The following is a 14674-nucleotide window of genomic DNA, read 5'->3' as shown; positions in this document are numbered from 1 at the left end:
GTAGTTCTGCCACTGGTCTGAGCACTTACTGTAGTCAGTCTTCAGCTTCTGCATGTCTAGGATGTCCCCAGTTTTGAAGTGGGCAGAGACAGTGTCGGACTGGGGCATGAAGGGCCCACAGGGGATCTGCAACGCTAGGGGCCCACCAGAGGGGGTGTGGCCAGCCATCATAGAGGCGAGACCAGACACTAGAGGTGGAGTGGTCAGTATTTTAAGGACTGGCAAACCTCTGTTACAGAAACTTATATTTATGGCTCCCAATATTGAATTATATTTTGTAATTTCTTAATACACATAAATATTACTCCATTATAGGGTAATGTCAAAAACTGAACCCTTGTCTAGAATTGACCTTGTGATAATATATAAACATCTGTTAGCCTTCTACATATTCTTTACACTGTTCTTTCTTGCCTTTAGAAGTGAAAATATTTATAAATTGTTTTGAATCCAGTCCAGTAGAACTTGCCAACTTTGCTTCTAGACCAAAAACAGCCAACAGAACAGAGGAAATTAAAACACTCTCCACCTCCATAGAAAAAAATTCTTATTGTTGGAGAATGCTTTTCAGTAAGGTTCTCACAACTAATTCTTGGGCCTTATCCTAAGAATAACTTCCTTCCTACTGTGTGAATGCAAACACTCACCAAGTGGATTGTGAGCATGCATGTTCCTGTTTATATGTGTATTTCTTTACCCTTGACATCACAAAGGATACAGGGAGTCTGACCCCACACTCCATAGATGACATATAGTAAGACTCACACGTAGGTTGAAGATGATAAAACTAGGTGACATATCCAGTTATTTGTGCTATTTCATACATTCCAGGGGAGGAAGCGTGGCATGACAATAAATAATTCATGGCTCCCTAGACTAAGTTTCAAACTACTGCCCCCCCCCCTCCTTCCCCACACACACACACATCAATACCTTCGAAAAAAGTGAAAAAAAAAAATGATAAGCCTGTCCTCCTCCAGCAGTCCAGATACAGTGGTGTTTGATGCAGAACACTGCCCAGACTGCACTGCTGCTCAGGGACAAACACAGGATTTCTAGAGGGGAGGTATCTAGGTGTGAGATTTCAGAACACAAAACTTGACACAGTAAGCTGACAACAGACAATTTGCTGTGATGATTTGAGTCCTTGTATTATGCACTTGTTAATAGACAGCTCTAACATGTCCCGTCACACAGCTCTCCCTACATCACAATGTCCCCCCTGCATCCCCATCCCCCCTTCATCACACTACTGCCCCCTTCACCTCAATGTCCCCCTGCATCACAATGTGCTCCTGCATCAATGTCCCACCTTCATCACACTACCGCCCTCCATCACACTGCCCCCACTACACCACACTTCCAACCCTGCATCACAGTGTCCCACCCTGCATGTCACTGTCCCCTTGCATCACACTGCCCCCTCTCAAACCCAATGCCCCCCTGCATCACACTGTCCCCCCTCCATTCCAATGCCCCCCTACATCTCACTGTCCCCCTGCATCAATGTCCTGCCTCCATCACACTTCTTCGACCCTGCATCACACTGTCTTCCCGTTCATCACACTGCCCTCCACACTCCATCACAATGCCCCTCTGCATCACACTGCTCCCCCTGCAGCACACTGTCTCCCTGCATCACACTGTCACCTGCCTCACACTGTTCCCCCTTCATCCCAATACAACCCCTGCATCTCACTGTGCCCCTGCATCAATGACCCCATCCATCACACTACCCTGTTCCATCCCAATGCCCCCTTTACCACAGTACCCCCCCCCTTTCCATCACTGCCACCCCTGCATCACAAAGTCCCCCCTGCATCACACTCTCCCCTTGCTTTACACTGCCCCTTCTACATCCCAATGCCCCACTATGTCACTGTCCCCCTGCATTAATGTCCTCCTCCCATCACACTGCCCCCCCTCCTTCACAATATCTCAACTTCATCACACTGTCCCCCTGCATCTCAATACTCCCCTATGTCACACTGATCCCCTGCATCAATACCCTTCCTGCATCACACTGCCCCCCCCCTCATTCACAATGTCCCCACTGCATCACACTGTCCCCCTGCATCACACTGTCCCCCTGCATCCCAATGCCCATTCCTGCATCACACTGCCCCCCTGCATCACACTGTCCCCCTGCATCCCAATGCCCATTCCTGCATCACACTGTCCTTCCCTCCATCACACTGCCCCCCCCCCTGCATCACACTGTTCCCCTCCATCCTAATGCCCCCTCCCTGCATCCCAGTGTCCCCTCTGCATCACACTGCCCCTCCTCAATCACACTGCCCTCCTCCATCACAAGGCCCCCTCCATCGCACTGCCCCCCTGCAGCACACTGCCCACCACCTGCAGCACAATGTCCCCCCCCAGCACACCATTCTTTACTTAAATGAAACTTTTCTTCATGCAGTTGCTGCTTTCTGCAGGTCTCCTCACTGAGACTGTCGGGACATGGTAATGATATCACTCCCGACAGTCCGTGAGGGGAGAAAGGGGAGGAGAGACAGTGCATCCCTCAATCGCCCCACCCCCTTGTGGATCTGAAGATGTGCAGTAGCTGGGAAAGGTTAGCTCAGCAGCCGCTGCACAGTATTAGACTACAGTGCACGCACCAGTGGTGCCCCCCAGAGTCCGGTGCCTTAGGCAGCTGCCCAAAGCTGCCTAATGGTAGCGCCAGGCCTGTTTGGTACCATATAAATAAAGGATAATAAATAATAAAATAAATAGATTTCTGTATATTAACATAGATAGTGCTCCTGTTCCACCACAATACTCAGTTTTTGAAGCAGAGTGATGCAATATGTAAGCATTGTTTCTTTCAAAACTAGAGCAGAGCCTGGAGGAAAGGAGGGAGCAAGGAACATGTTGCATCGTAATGGATACTCTTTTCATCAGACAATCACAATATAGCTCCGCTCCTCCTCCTTTTGTATTATTTTAATTTAGTTTAGACCCATAAAAAGTATGTAGGTCTAGCGCTTTACATATATACAAATCTAATATGCTTGAAAAAGCTATTCTCAGCGTAACACGCATCAGTGTTTATGCTGAGTGTATCTCTGTGTCCTCGATCATTGTAGTTCTATAGTAGTGGCTCATTTTCTGTCTCGATTATACATAGACCTAGAATGTGGTGCATTGCTGAGAGGGTTAGTAAGGGTTAATAGGCAATCTATCAGTTAGGAGGGAATATCAATGCAGAAAAAACACTACAAAAACAAAACATCATTAGACATTTAGGAAGAACTGATATATTCACTGCAGATAAGAATCAGTTATATTGTATCACAGTTCTAGTCCTATTTTGACTTTGTTACAGACTAGAATATATGGTCATTTGAACTTTCTTTATAAAATTAGGACAGGATTTAACATTATATAAATTACATAGTCCGTGAATAAACGTGTACACTCAGCATACTATTTTAATACACTAACAGATTTTATATTTCGTTTGTTCACTATTAACATTATTATTGAGATAATGTTTTAATATATCCTATATCTAATAAAGGTTATATTTTATATTGGTGCAGTGTAGTGTAACTAATTAATAATATGATAATACAATAATATATTAACTGTTTAAGTGCACTGTATTCATTAACAACTTTCTCACAATAATGATGTCTAATATCCGTAGCAATTTACAGGAGAGAGTGCGTTATTACTTAAACACAAAATAAATGGAGTAAATTTGCACCTGGGCAAAACCATGTTGCATTGGAGGGGGAGGTATAAAACATGGGGACAGTTTTGTAGTTGGGGTAAGCCATGTCCTAGAGCAATTTTAAATTTCATAATCAAGAGTTTGTACATATATTAACATCACTTGTGTATTATACACATGTACAAGCACAACAAAGCCCTAACATTTAATCAGATTATACAGACGTTTCAATCAAATTTCCAGAAACACGTTGTTATTGGGCGAGTGTGTGTAGGCATTTTACATACAGTGCAGTTGAGATAAACATTGATCATTAAAATTCTCACCATGGAATGTGCACAGGATCTAGTTATGTCATTTTTTGCATTTTAATTACTTACATTTGTTACATAATAACTTACAAAGACCAGGGAATGATAACAGATCTTGAGAATTGTACCCTATATACAGAATAAAAGAAATTGTATAATGCAATTAGTCAATGTTGAAAAATAGGAACATTCATTAGAACCTTTTTAAAACCAGGGAAAGTCCCTGGAAATTAGGGACTGTGTACAGAGTGAATATTATAGCGTATTTACGATCCAAACTATCACTTTTGTGTTGCTAATGTGGGGAATTACATTAGGGAGTTGGCATTTAGGCCTCTACTGTGATAGATATTGCTACTTGCACAATCCAATGTAGTAGAATTAAGACTTTGTAAAGACAATGAACTAAAGAACAAGTGAAATAATGTCTTGTCGGATTTACAGGAAGAAAGTCTATTGAGAGTAGTTTGCTGTGTATATATATTCAAACATAAGTAAATGAAAAACAGATGCATCCCCAGATCAGACTCTTGTCCACTTTTCAACACAGCTATAAAATAAGACAGATGCCGTAAAAGTTGTTTTAACATGTGAGAGGCAACCAAAGTATAACAGATTTGTCAGCAGACCACTTTTTCATATCCCATCTGTAAACACAGTTCATTTTATTAGGCACAGTCTGACTGCTTTAATAACTTTTACATTTCATGTATCCACCCAACTTCTTTGGCTGTGGTGCAAACAACAAATCAATCCTACAACCTAGTCGAACGTAATAATGTTGCAAAGGAATTACAGTCATAGAAATATCGGTAATGTTCAGCCCATGAAAATCTGTTAGCAATTTGCATTGGCTCCAAACAAAGAACTTCATGTTTTCTTGACCTATTCTGTTGGGTGAATGTGTGTTATCTTATATAGTACAAATGCAATTGTTTATTAAAAGTCAATATTCATTTTGTTTATTTCACATACCACCTCTGGAGAATTCAGTACATCCTATTGGCATGAATGTTGGACTAAGACTCATAGTGTAGTATTTCTCATAATAACTACCCAGTAAGCTCAGTATATGGTGACTTACACTGCTCAGTCATATTGCTGTGTTTCTACTACTGATAGACCTTCATCTATGTGTTTTGTTCTTGAATTATGCTCATACATCATGCTCATATTTGCATTCGGATACTAAAATCCCCATCATACATGTGCACAGAAAGTAGTTTATCTATTTTTTTTTATTTTAAGTGCTTAACTTTGTTACATACTAACTTACAAAGACAATTGTATATGTATATAGGTATATATTATAGCTGCTAAATAAGTATCTGAGATGGTAGAAGTTCTCAGTAAAGACATTTAGGGGTATATTTACTAAACAGCGGCTTGAAAAAGTAGAGATGTTGCCTATAGCAACCAATCAGATTCCAGCTGTCATTTTGTAGAATGTACTAAATAAATGATTACTAGAATCTGATTGGTTGCTATAGGCAACATCTCCACTTTTGCAAACCTGCAGTGTAGTAAATATACCCCTTAGGGTCATTTATGGAGGTGTAAAAGCGCAGTGCAATTTCTCTGATATCACATGGGATTTTTTTTATTTGCAAATGTACCCATTTGTAGCAGGAAGCGCATTTAGGAGTGCCTTCTCTTGTTATGGAAAGGCCAGCACAGCATTCTCCTCTGCAAAACAATTTGACATATACTCAGGAGTTCCTGTAATGCTGTCAAGTACACTTTTACAGGATAGTACATTTCTAGATGCTCTTCAACTAATGTAATAAAAACATTCACAGTGATGATGATGATTCACATAAAAGGGACGTGTTATAAAGTCTGTCCTGATGTTCCTTAATTCTTGCGATAAATTCCTATGATGAATTTAACACAAAAATTCGGCTGAACTGAACAGTTTTTTTTAAAACAAAAACTAAAAGTTAACATAGGGGTGGTCCTAAACTAATAGGCAGGACTGTTATCTCTATCATTTCCACAGTGAGCATTTTCAGTAAGAGCATCAATTCTAGCAAAGGTAGGAACAGATTAATTTTCTGGGGCAGAACCCAACATTGGTATGCGGGGACGAATACACTACGAAGACGGTAATGCACATTTGCGAATATAGACATTTTCTGCGCTTTTACAGTTCTACAAATTACCTTTACTTAAGTCTAAAACAAAATTTCTTATAAAACTAAAGTATAAAATTAGTAATGTTTTTACAAAGCAGCAACATTTGCTCTCTATACTATATTCATTCTACATTTCCCTTATTTTTGATAGGCCTTAAACTGCAATAAACAGTGCTCTTTTCTATAGACCTTCATCCAGATGTTTAACCAAATCCTTTTCTTTTCCAGATGAAATGGGAACATGTTTCTGAACATGTGACAACATGGCGGAAGATTACGATTGCCCTGGTCACGTGTGGCGTCTTGTTAGCCGCTTTTATTCTGGCTGGCTTCTTTCTTTCCAACAGAGAAAGCTGGAGTCCTGGCAGACAGAGACTGGTTAGTTTATATAGTTGGCAAAATGATTAATAGTTAATGTGAGAGACAGTGGAAGGAATGATTGTGTGTGCTCTCCTCACCATTCCAAACACAATGATACCATAGAACCAGAGTAACACCAGGAAATGTGTGTCCACCTTCCAGATACTCAACTTAACAGAAATCTGCATTCCTAAACACTTTAAACCCTGTAATACATTGATTGGAAATGATACCAAATGCTTCTCAGCTTATAGTACCTCTGGCTATCATATAGATACGACAACCAGAGGCCATTGATCCCCTGTGTCAATGTTCTGCTTGCGGGTGTAACATGCAATCACGGGACACCCTAGGTAAAACATTTTTTGGTGTGGGAGAAAACTAATTTCCACCGGCCTCTCATAGGCCGCTGCTTTGCCGTTCAGAGCATTGCAGGGACCGGCACATGCACAGTGAAGTCCAAACAGAAGATCAGAGCTGGGGCCATCACAGCAGATGAACAGGCATTGCCGGGCCATAGACCCTCAGCCACAGACTTCATAGCCGTGGTGTCCCCATGACTGCTATACTTCCGCACATGAGCCACCTTTAGCTCACGCTGATCTCGGTAATAGTTGTCAGTAACTGAGTTGTCCACATGCGCTGCAAATTTTGCTGGGACTGAAGAATCCTGGGCAGTGTAGTTTAATCCAAACAATGACCTAGTTTAATTTAACTGCTTCCTTGCTACACACCAGGGATTTAAATATTGCCAGTAAAAATGAATGATTACTGGTCACTGAAGCAGATCACATGATATTTAGATTGCACAGAATACAAATAACCAGAAAACAACACTGAGATCTTTTTTTCTTTTTTTTGTTTCATTTTTCAGCACTGTAACTTGCAGTTAGTGATTAGTAAGTGGGGATACTGAGATCCTGCAAAACATAATCCTTTAGTAAGGTTCTAAGAGATCAGTCCCAGACAATATTGTCTTTTGGAAGTTGTGGTAGTGTCTAGAACAGACATCCAGATCTGGGCGCTGGAAACTACTGGAGTAGCTACCTCCTCAGTCTACAGATAGACTACAGGTCATAGTCACCCAAGCTTTCTGCCTGTAGGCTTGACACCCAAGGATCCACATCTCACAGCAATATCAAAAGCCTCAGTTACTGACATAGCACAAATATATATTTTTCTGGCAGTACCAACCCACCACCAACCATCAGGATTGACCGTCTGGGAAAAATCTCAGTCTACACTGACTACTCTGTTAACCAGTGAGACTCAGCCTAATATGTTCCCATTGATCACTAATTATAAATACGGTAGGCTAGAGTAAGTGGAAACTATTCATGGAAAACACACAAACTCTTTCAGCGCCATTAGTATATGTCTATCTCTAAACAGCACTTCAATATAGTAATAATTCTGCTTATTTATTTATTTAGAAAACAATATTAGTCAGCTACTAATGCCTGATACACTGTCTGAAGTGTCTATCAACAACCATGGGGGTCTATTTACCAATCACCGCAACATATGATTGAAACTTTTCAATCCTCATCGCATAAATGCGGATTGAAAAGTTTCTCATATGTATCAAAAAATCAACACAGGAACAGCCGTTCCAAAAAACGGCTGCTCCTGTGAAGATTAACACTTACCTGTCCCCTGGGTCTTCTCTTCTCCTCCCTCTGCGTTGCTGTTCGTCCCTCTGTCCATCCCTGTGCGCATGCGCCAACCGGTAAACTCTGGCATGCGCACAGAGATCCCCGAATGAATGAACCTGAGGCATGTGATGGAGGGATCACATGATCCCTCCACACATGCGCTGTGCAGCTCTGCTCTTCGGAGCAGAGCTGTTTTCAGTGAAACTTTTCAATCATGGTAATGTACGCCAGCTTCAGATGGCGCCAGCTTCAGATGGCGTACATTAACATGATTGAAAAGTAAGTAACGGCCATTGTTACATAACGTTACTGAGCACTTCCCATACACTGTTATGGGGAATGCTCGGTAAAACGATGAGAGAAGCAAAGCAGCAGATATCTGAGATATCTGCTACAATGCTAGAATAATACATAGTAATTTAGTGGTAAATCCCCGAAAACAGCAGTTTTCGGCGATTTACCTCTAAATTACAGGGTGGAGATCTTTGATAAATAGGCCCCTTACTGACATGATAAATGCTCCATCTTAAATTTCTCAGTTTCCTCCAGTTCTCACCAGCTCCTAAAGTCTTACGGCAGTACTATGGTCAAGAAATTGCCGCTTGCCTCTGTGTTTGAAATGTTGCATTTAGCAGCAGATGTGTATAGCTAGATGACGTATGATGGGGGATATAGCTCCGCACACATTACTAAATGTGTCATAATCAGACACAAAGGTAATGTTGCAGGGGACACTTTCATGGCAAAAACACTAAGTACATTTGTTAAGGTCACTTCTGGCTTTTTTTAAAATCAGAAACAGCTTTTTATTTAAGTAGACGCAGGAACAATATGTCCTTTTTAAGTTTTTCAAATAAACTTTTAAATGCAATCCTTACATATGATTGTGGTTTTGTTTTGTAAAATGATCTATTGTTTAAAACACTGAGGTTAATTTCCCTGTGCAGCTTGAAAAACTTCCTGTCAGATCTAGAAGTATTTGTGTTTACAAAAAAAGGGCTTTCATAATATGACACACTTGATTTTGTATCATCATGTAATCTAAGGGGCAGATTCAATTGTTGGCGTTACTGCCTAAAGTAACGTGGCTGGCGCACTATTACCATCATTACAGTAATAGTGCGTGTAAATACTGTTATTACAGTACTTTTCTCGCTGGATTTCAGCTCAGGGGGCTGCGAACTGAAATCCGGCTTAGTATTACCGCAATAACGGTAATTGTTTTAATGCCGCGGGCATATTCAACAATTGAATATGCCCTTAAATGTATTATACTGTCATAATAGTTGCCAAACATACATGGCATGATGGGTATAGTCAGGGGTGTAACACACAGTCGCCAGGCCCCATAGTAAAATGTAACTCCCATTCTGTACTGTGCGGGGGCGATACATCTGAACATGATCCGGCCACCAAGAATGCTCAGTATGTGTGATGGATGGAAAGGCACTGGTGGGCCACACTCTCATCCTGGCCCTATAACCGTCGTGAGATGATTATAGTTCCATCATGGGGAATTGTAGTGTTCTAAGGTCAACCAAGAGGATATCATACATGACATGATTAGATGCACTGAAAAAGTTCAGCAAAATGTCCCTGGAAACGATTTTAAAATATTGTCAACTATTTATCATATGCATAGTCCTAGATTCAGTGTAGGCTGCTAACTAGTATATTGATGTACACATGACAGATAAATATACTACTATATCTACTATGGTACTATACAGTGTGTAAATAAAATTATTATAGACTACAATTCATACACAAAGCATGAAAAAAAGAAATAGAAATGCATACTAAAGCTTTCCTAGTGTACTATGTACTTAATGATCACTCTCGTAAAACTCCATTATAGTGCGAACGCTGCAGGCACCATTGAAATTCATATGAAACAAAGTGTCAAAAAGTGTGTGTACAGGACAATTTGCTTGCATTGTATTATGAACTATCTGTAATAAAGAGCATTTAACAGGCTATAAAAACATGATTTGGACACGTGATAACGCCAATGTGTACGAGCCCATGCATACCATATTTTTTTACATTTACATTGCTGTCCTGCTCATTGTGTCTGTGTAAATGCTGAATGGTGCTGTGTGTAAAACTCAGTGTATGTCAGCGTAAGGCACTAAATGCAGTTTTTTTGTTTCTGGCTCTTATTGCTAAAAAAAGAAAGAAGAAAAAGAAAGATATTAAAAAGCATGATACGGTTGTAATTGATTGGCTGTGATGTCTTCCACACTAACCCTGCTTGCTGTTTGTATGTCTGTTTAGGGAGAAGATCCATATTATACGGAAACGGATAGCCAAGGAAACACTCTGGTGTCAGTATCTGCCCATGGTCAGGACAAAGCGAACAGTGGAACCCGGGAGAATGGAACAGGTCAAACAGTTACTCCTGTTTCAACCAACGGGCACTCAACTAAGAAGCAAACTGTTTCTGATACTGAATTATAAACTGGGCATATTGCTAATATCAAGATCAATATGGAGGCTGTGGATGGAGTTACAGACTGTGTCATTTATTATTTGATGAGAATTGATGAGAGTTGCTATAGACCCATGTTAACAAGAAAATTAAATCCCAAAGTCAGCAACACTGAGAGTAAGCCCATGCTTAAAGCAACTCTGGGATTACTAAAAGATGATATTTGTTAAACCAAATTGTGTTTTTCACTCGTGTTACTAGCAAACTTTATTAAACTTCTTAAACGTGGGTATCTGGGTAATGTAAATAATAATGGAGAAAACGTAGCCAACGGGTATTGCTCTATCTTCTTACTTTTTTCATTCCAGAAAACAACTTAATCGTACTTTTAAATTCACACACTATACACATACCATCTGCATGGCTACCAAAAGAATGAACATACAGCATATGCATATATGAAGATAGAGATGTTACAGTAAAGCATAAAACAGTTGCTAGCTATGATACATCTACCAGTGTGGTTCCTTAGGCACCATGGGAGACATTGTCTAGTAACTGCTAATGTGTCAATCAAATTGCAGCTTGGTGATACAAGAGCTGTACAACTAGATGCAACAAATTAACTCAAACTATGGATAATCCATAAACTGCTTCAACAGTTTAACTATGATTACATTTATGGACTTATTGGGTCATTTTCTGGGCATGTGCAGAGCGATTTTATGTAAAGTACGGCTTTTACATTCCTTAATGAATCAGGTCCATTAAAAGGTAGATTTATTAAATGACAAATTGTGAAGCATACATATCATATTTTTGCATTGTATGAAATTCTCTCCACCCACAGAGGGCAAATTGTAAGACATTTGGCTAAATCACATTGGACTGATTGATTTTGCCTCAATTAGTTTCTGAACTACTATTCTTCTTTCGATAAATGTAGGAAAATATATGTATTGTTGCATATAGAGTCGGACGCAAAGTCCGTTTTAGGCGCAAGTGTCCAAGATGCAGGTAGATTTGGTGCTGTCTGCACATGCACATGCATGATAGTGTTTTTTTGTTGGATGCGCCTAAAACAGACTTTGCGTCCGACTCTAAATGAGGTCCAGTATCTCACATGCAAAACATGCTCATTGACAGCAGACACAACTCATTTAGCATCATTTATGACAGACAGTGGCAGAGCAAACGTGCACATCTCTATATGTCTGCCTGTGAACAGCTGCAGCATACATATACAACTGCTCTCCATCTATTAGTGTACACACATCATATTGATTAGTGCATATTCCCAAGTGTAAACCATGGCTAAGCATGGCCTACCTCGGTCACATTATTAAAACAGGACTCATGCAGTCATCTGTGCTATACTGTAGTTGGCATTCCTGTTTGAGCAGTTTATGTTATATCCCAGCATCTCCCAATGATGTGTAACAGTTTGACAAGTGCCACTTGCACAGGTAGGCAACACTTGGAAGCTGGCTCAGTCACTCCACTTCTCCATTTCAATTTCAGGAATATTGTTTTGCCTTCCTGCTGCACCAGGGCAGAGCATGTGTCAGGCTAGTCACACCAGCTGACAACTCCAAACTATCATTGTACAGAAAGGATGGCAAACACATTATAAAGACACAGTGTTAGGGCCAGAACTGGTGACAGACATGAAAATGAAGGCACAGTTATATCACACAAAACAAATTCAGCTTTAGCATGGTGATGTGACTGTCTGTCATAAATGACCTAATTTTCTCTCATTACGGTAAACTGGACATATGCTATTATACGCATTTTCTATATTAGACAGTGTATTGAAAATGTTCTGACAAATGCCTGGTTCCTTCGCTGAAACTGTAAGTGAATATGTACATATGTCTACAGCATCGAATATGGAGAAAAACAATGTTTTTGGTTAAGTTATAATGATTTAAATAGTAACTAGAGTGCTGCATTGCCCCCGATGTGGTGTGTTGCTTAAAACGTCAGTGGTACAGCACTGTTCCTCTCTGCCACTAAGGCAGGCATCTTTATAACACACATTAGTGCTGCTGATGTTCCTACTTTATAAGCGGTAGTAGCAGAGAGGCCTATATCATTAGAACATTGAAGCTCCAGGCACCCAACCGATCTGGCAAATACTGCACTGCAGGTAAGTAGAACTATGTATTTTATAAAAATGTATTCAACTCTACACGTAGCTGAATTTCAAGTTCTTTAAAAGGTAGCCTTTTGTATTGTTAAACAGCAACTAAACCTAAAATACAAGTTAAAGCACCAACATTTTATACAGCACTGCACAATTAGTAAAAGGAGCAGGGGAGTATTGCATATAAGTACAAACCAAAAATAAGTGAAGATGGTCCTACTGGTGTGAATGTGAACTTACTAGTCAATGAACTAGGAAATGAAATCATGGAATGTTGACAGATATATGTAAAGGTTTCCATACACAACAGTGTATAAGGGATTGTCCATCCAGGTGCTTTGTATGTCTTCAGAGATCATTGGACACATTGAAGAGCACACCGCCACAACACATGAGGGTTCAGAATGAAGTGCTGGATATGCTGTATTCACACAGTAGTTTTATCCCAAATATATTCAGTTCTGATAAGCTTATGAAACATTTACAACTTTAATATTGGTTTGGTGGTCATTTAAGTGAGCTAGATACAGTTCAACATTATGATATATAATACTGTGTTTCTTTGTAATTTTAAAAGGGTATGTGTTTTTTTCTTTTAGTAAAATGATTGATACATTCTGTGGAAACCTTGTTATGAACTCTTTTATTTACTCTTATAATAGTAGTGTAAACACACCTTTTCCAGCTTCTCTTCTAACTTGCAAAAATGCACCTTCACACCACCTTAACTTCTACTCCCACCTCAGTCTCATCATCTCCCCATGTTTCCCCTCATGTATCTGCTAAGCATCTGTTTCCTATCTCCTACCTCTACTTGTGCACCCTTAACGTATCCAAAAATGTTACAAAGCAGGGCAGGCTCGCTTAGTGTAATTCTGTGCTCTTGCTGCCTTGTTTTTATGGCTAATTTGTGCCTTGATAAAATAAACTCTGTATGCTTATTTTGTACATTAAGATGATTAGCGCACCCAGGACTAAGACCATTCAATCCCGAATTATTCAGTTCTGCAAGAGAGATTACAAAGTTGTGCACTTAAGAGAAGGTCATGGACTGGAAGCAGATGTCCTTTATCTTGCAGCACATACAAATGTATACATTATGATAACCTCATGTAAATAACTGCATGCCAGATTATCTGACTAAATGTAAACAATGACATTAATGTCTAATATTTAAGTAAAAGTTCATATCTGCCCATGTTTTTTATTTGGAAACTTTTAATGATTTTAAACAGAAGTTTTAGTTAAAATGTTCTTAAAAATAAAATACAGTCCAATTTACAAATTAACAAGAGAATTGTTACAAATGTGTCTGTTGTGGAACCTTTGTGAATTATTTTGTAAGATAAAAATGTTATGTTAACCTTCATCTGTTCTTGAAAATCACTGTTTTAAAATGTTAATTTCACCCTGAAAATTTTAAATATAGCATTCTCCAAAAAGTTGTAAACAGCGAGTCATGCTCACTAATTAAATGACCATTTAAAATCTTGCAATCAAGATTGAAAAACTGTCAGAAAACTTTTTTAAATATACAAATGTGAGTTTATATGTAGGTAAGGTGTCTTCTTTATTACTATAATTTATATAATGCCAACATCGCTGTATTATAAGGAGAATATGAGTAAATATATGATCATGAATGCACAGGAACATACAATGAAGCAGAATGTGAGGCCCCTGCTTGCTACAGCTTAGAATATCATCATCATCTATTTATTTATTTATTTAGCGCCACTAATTCCACAGCGCTGTACTCATTCACATCAGTCCCTGCCCCATTGGAGCTCACAATCTTAATCCCCTAATTCACACACACACAGACTGAGAGAGACTAAGGGCAATTTAATAGCAGCCAATTAGCCTACCAGTATGTTTTTGGAGTGTGGGAGCAAACCGGAGCACCCAGAGGAAACCCACACAAACATGGGGTGTACAAACTCCACCCAGA

General features: G+C 39.6%; 1 protein-coding gene across 1 annotated transcript in view; it reads left to right on the top strand.

The window, feature by feature from the left end:
• Positions 1 to 12526, top strand: part of CD34 (CD34 molecule) — a 60533-nt gene extending 48007 nt beyond the window's left edge. The window contains exons 7-8 of the mRNA XM_075196216.1: positions 6357 to 6506; positions 10421 to 12526. Of these exons, the coding sequence (XP_075052317.1) occupies positions 6357 to 6506; positions 10421 to 10603 (333 nt within the window). The 3' untranslated portion in view covers positions 10604 to 12526. The remainder of the gene's footprint in view (positions 1 to 6356; positions 6507 to 10420) is intronic.
• Positions 12527 to 14674: the final 2148 nt, after the last annotated feature.

Source organism: Mixophyes fleayi, chromosome 2 (genome assembly GCF_038048845.1).
Source record: "Mixophyes fleayi isolate aMixFle1 chromosome 2, aMixFle1.hap1, whole genome shotgun sequence".
NCBI lineage: Eukaryota > Metazoa > Chordata > Amphibia > Anura > Limnodynastidae > Mixophyes > Mixophyes fleayi.
Note: the sequence above shows the minus strand (reverse complement) of the source record. Positions and strands in the feature narration are given on the sequence as shown.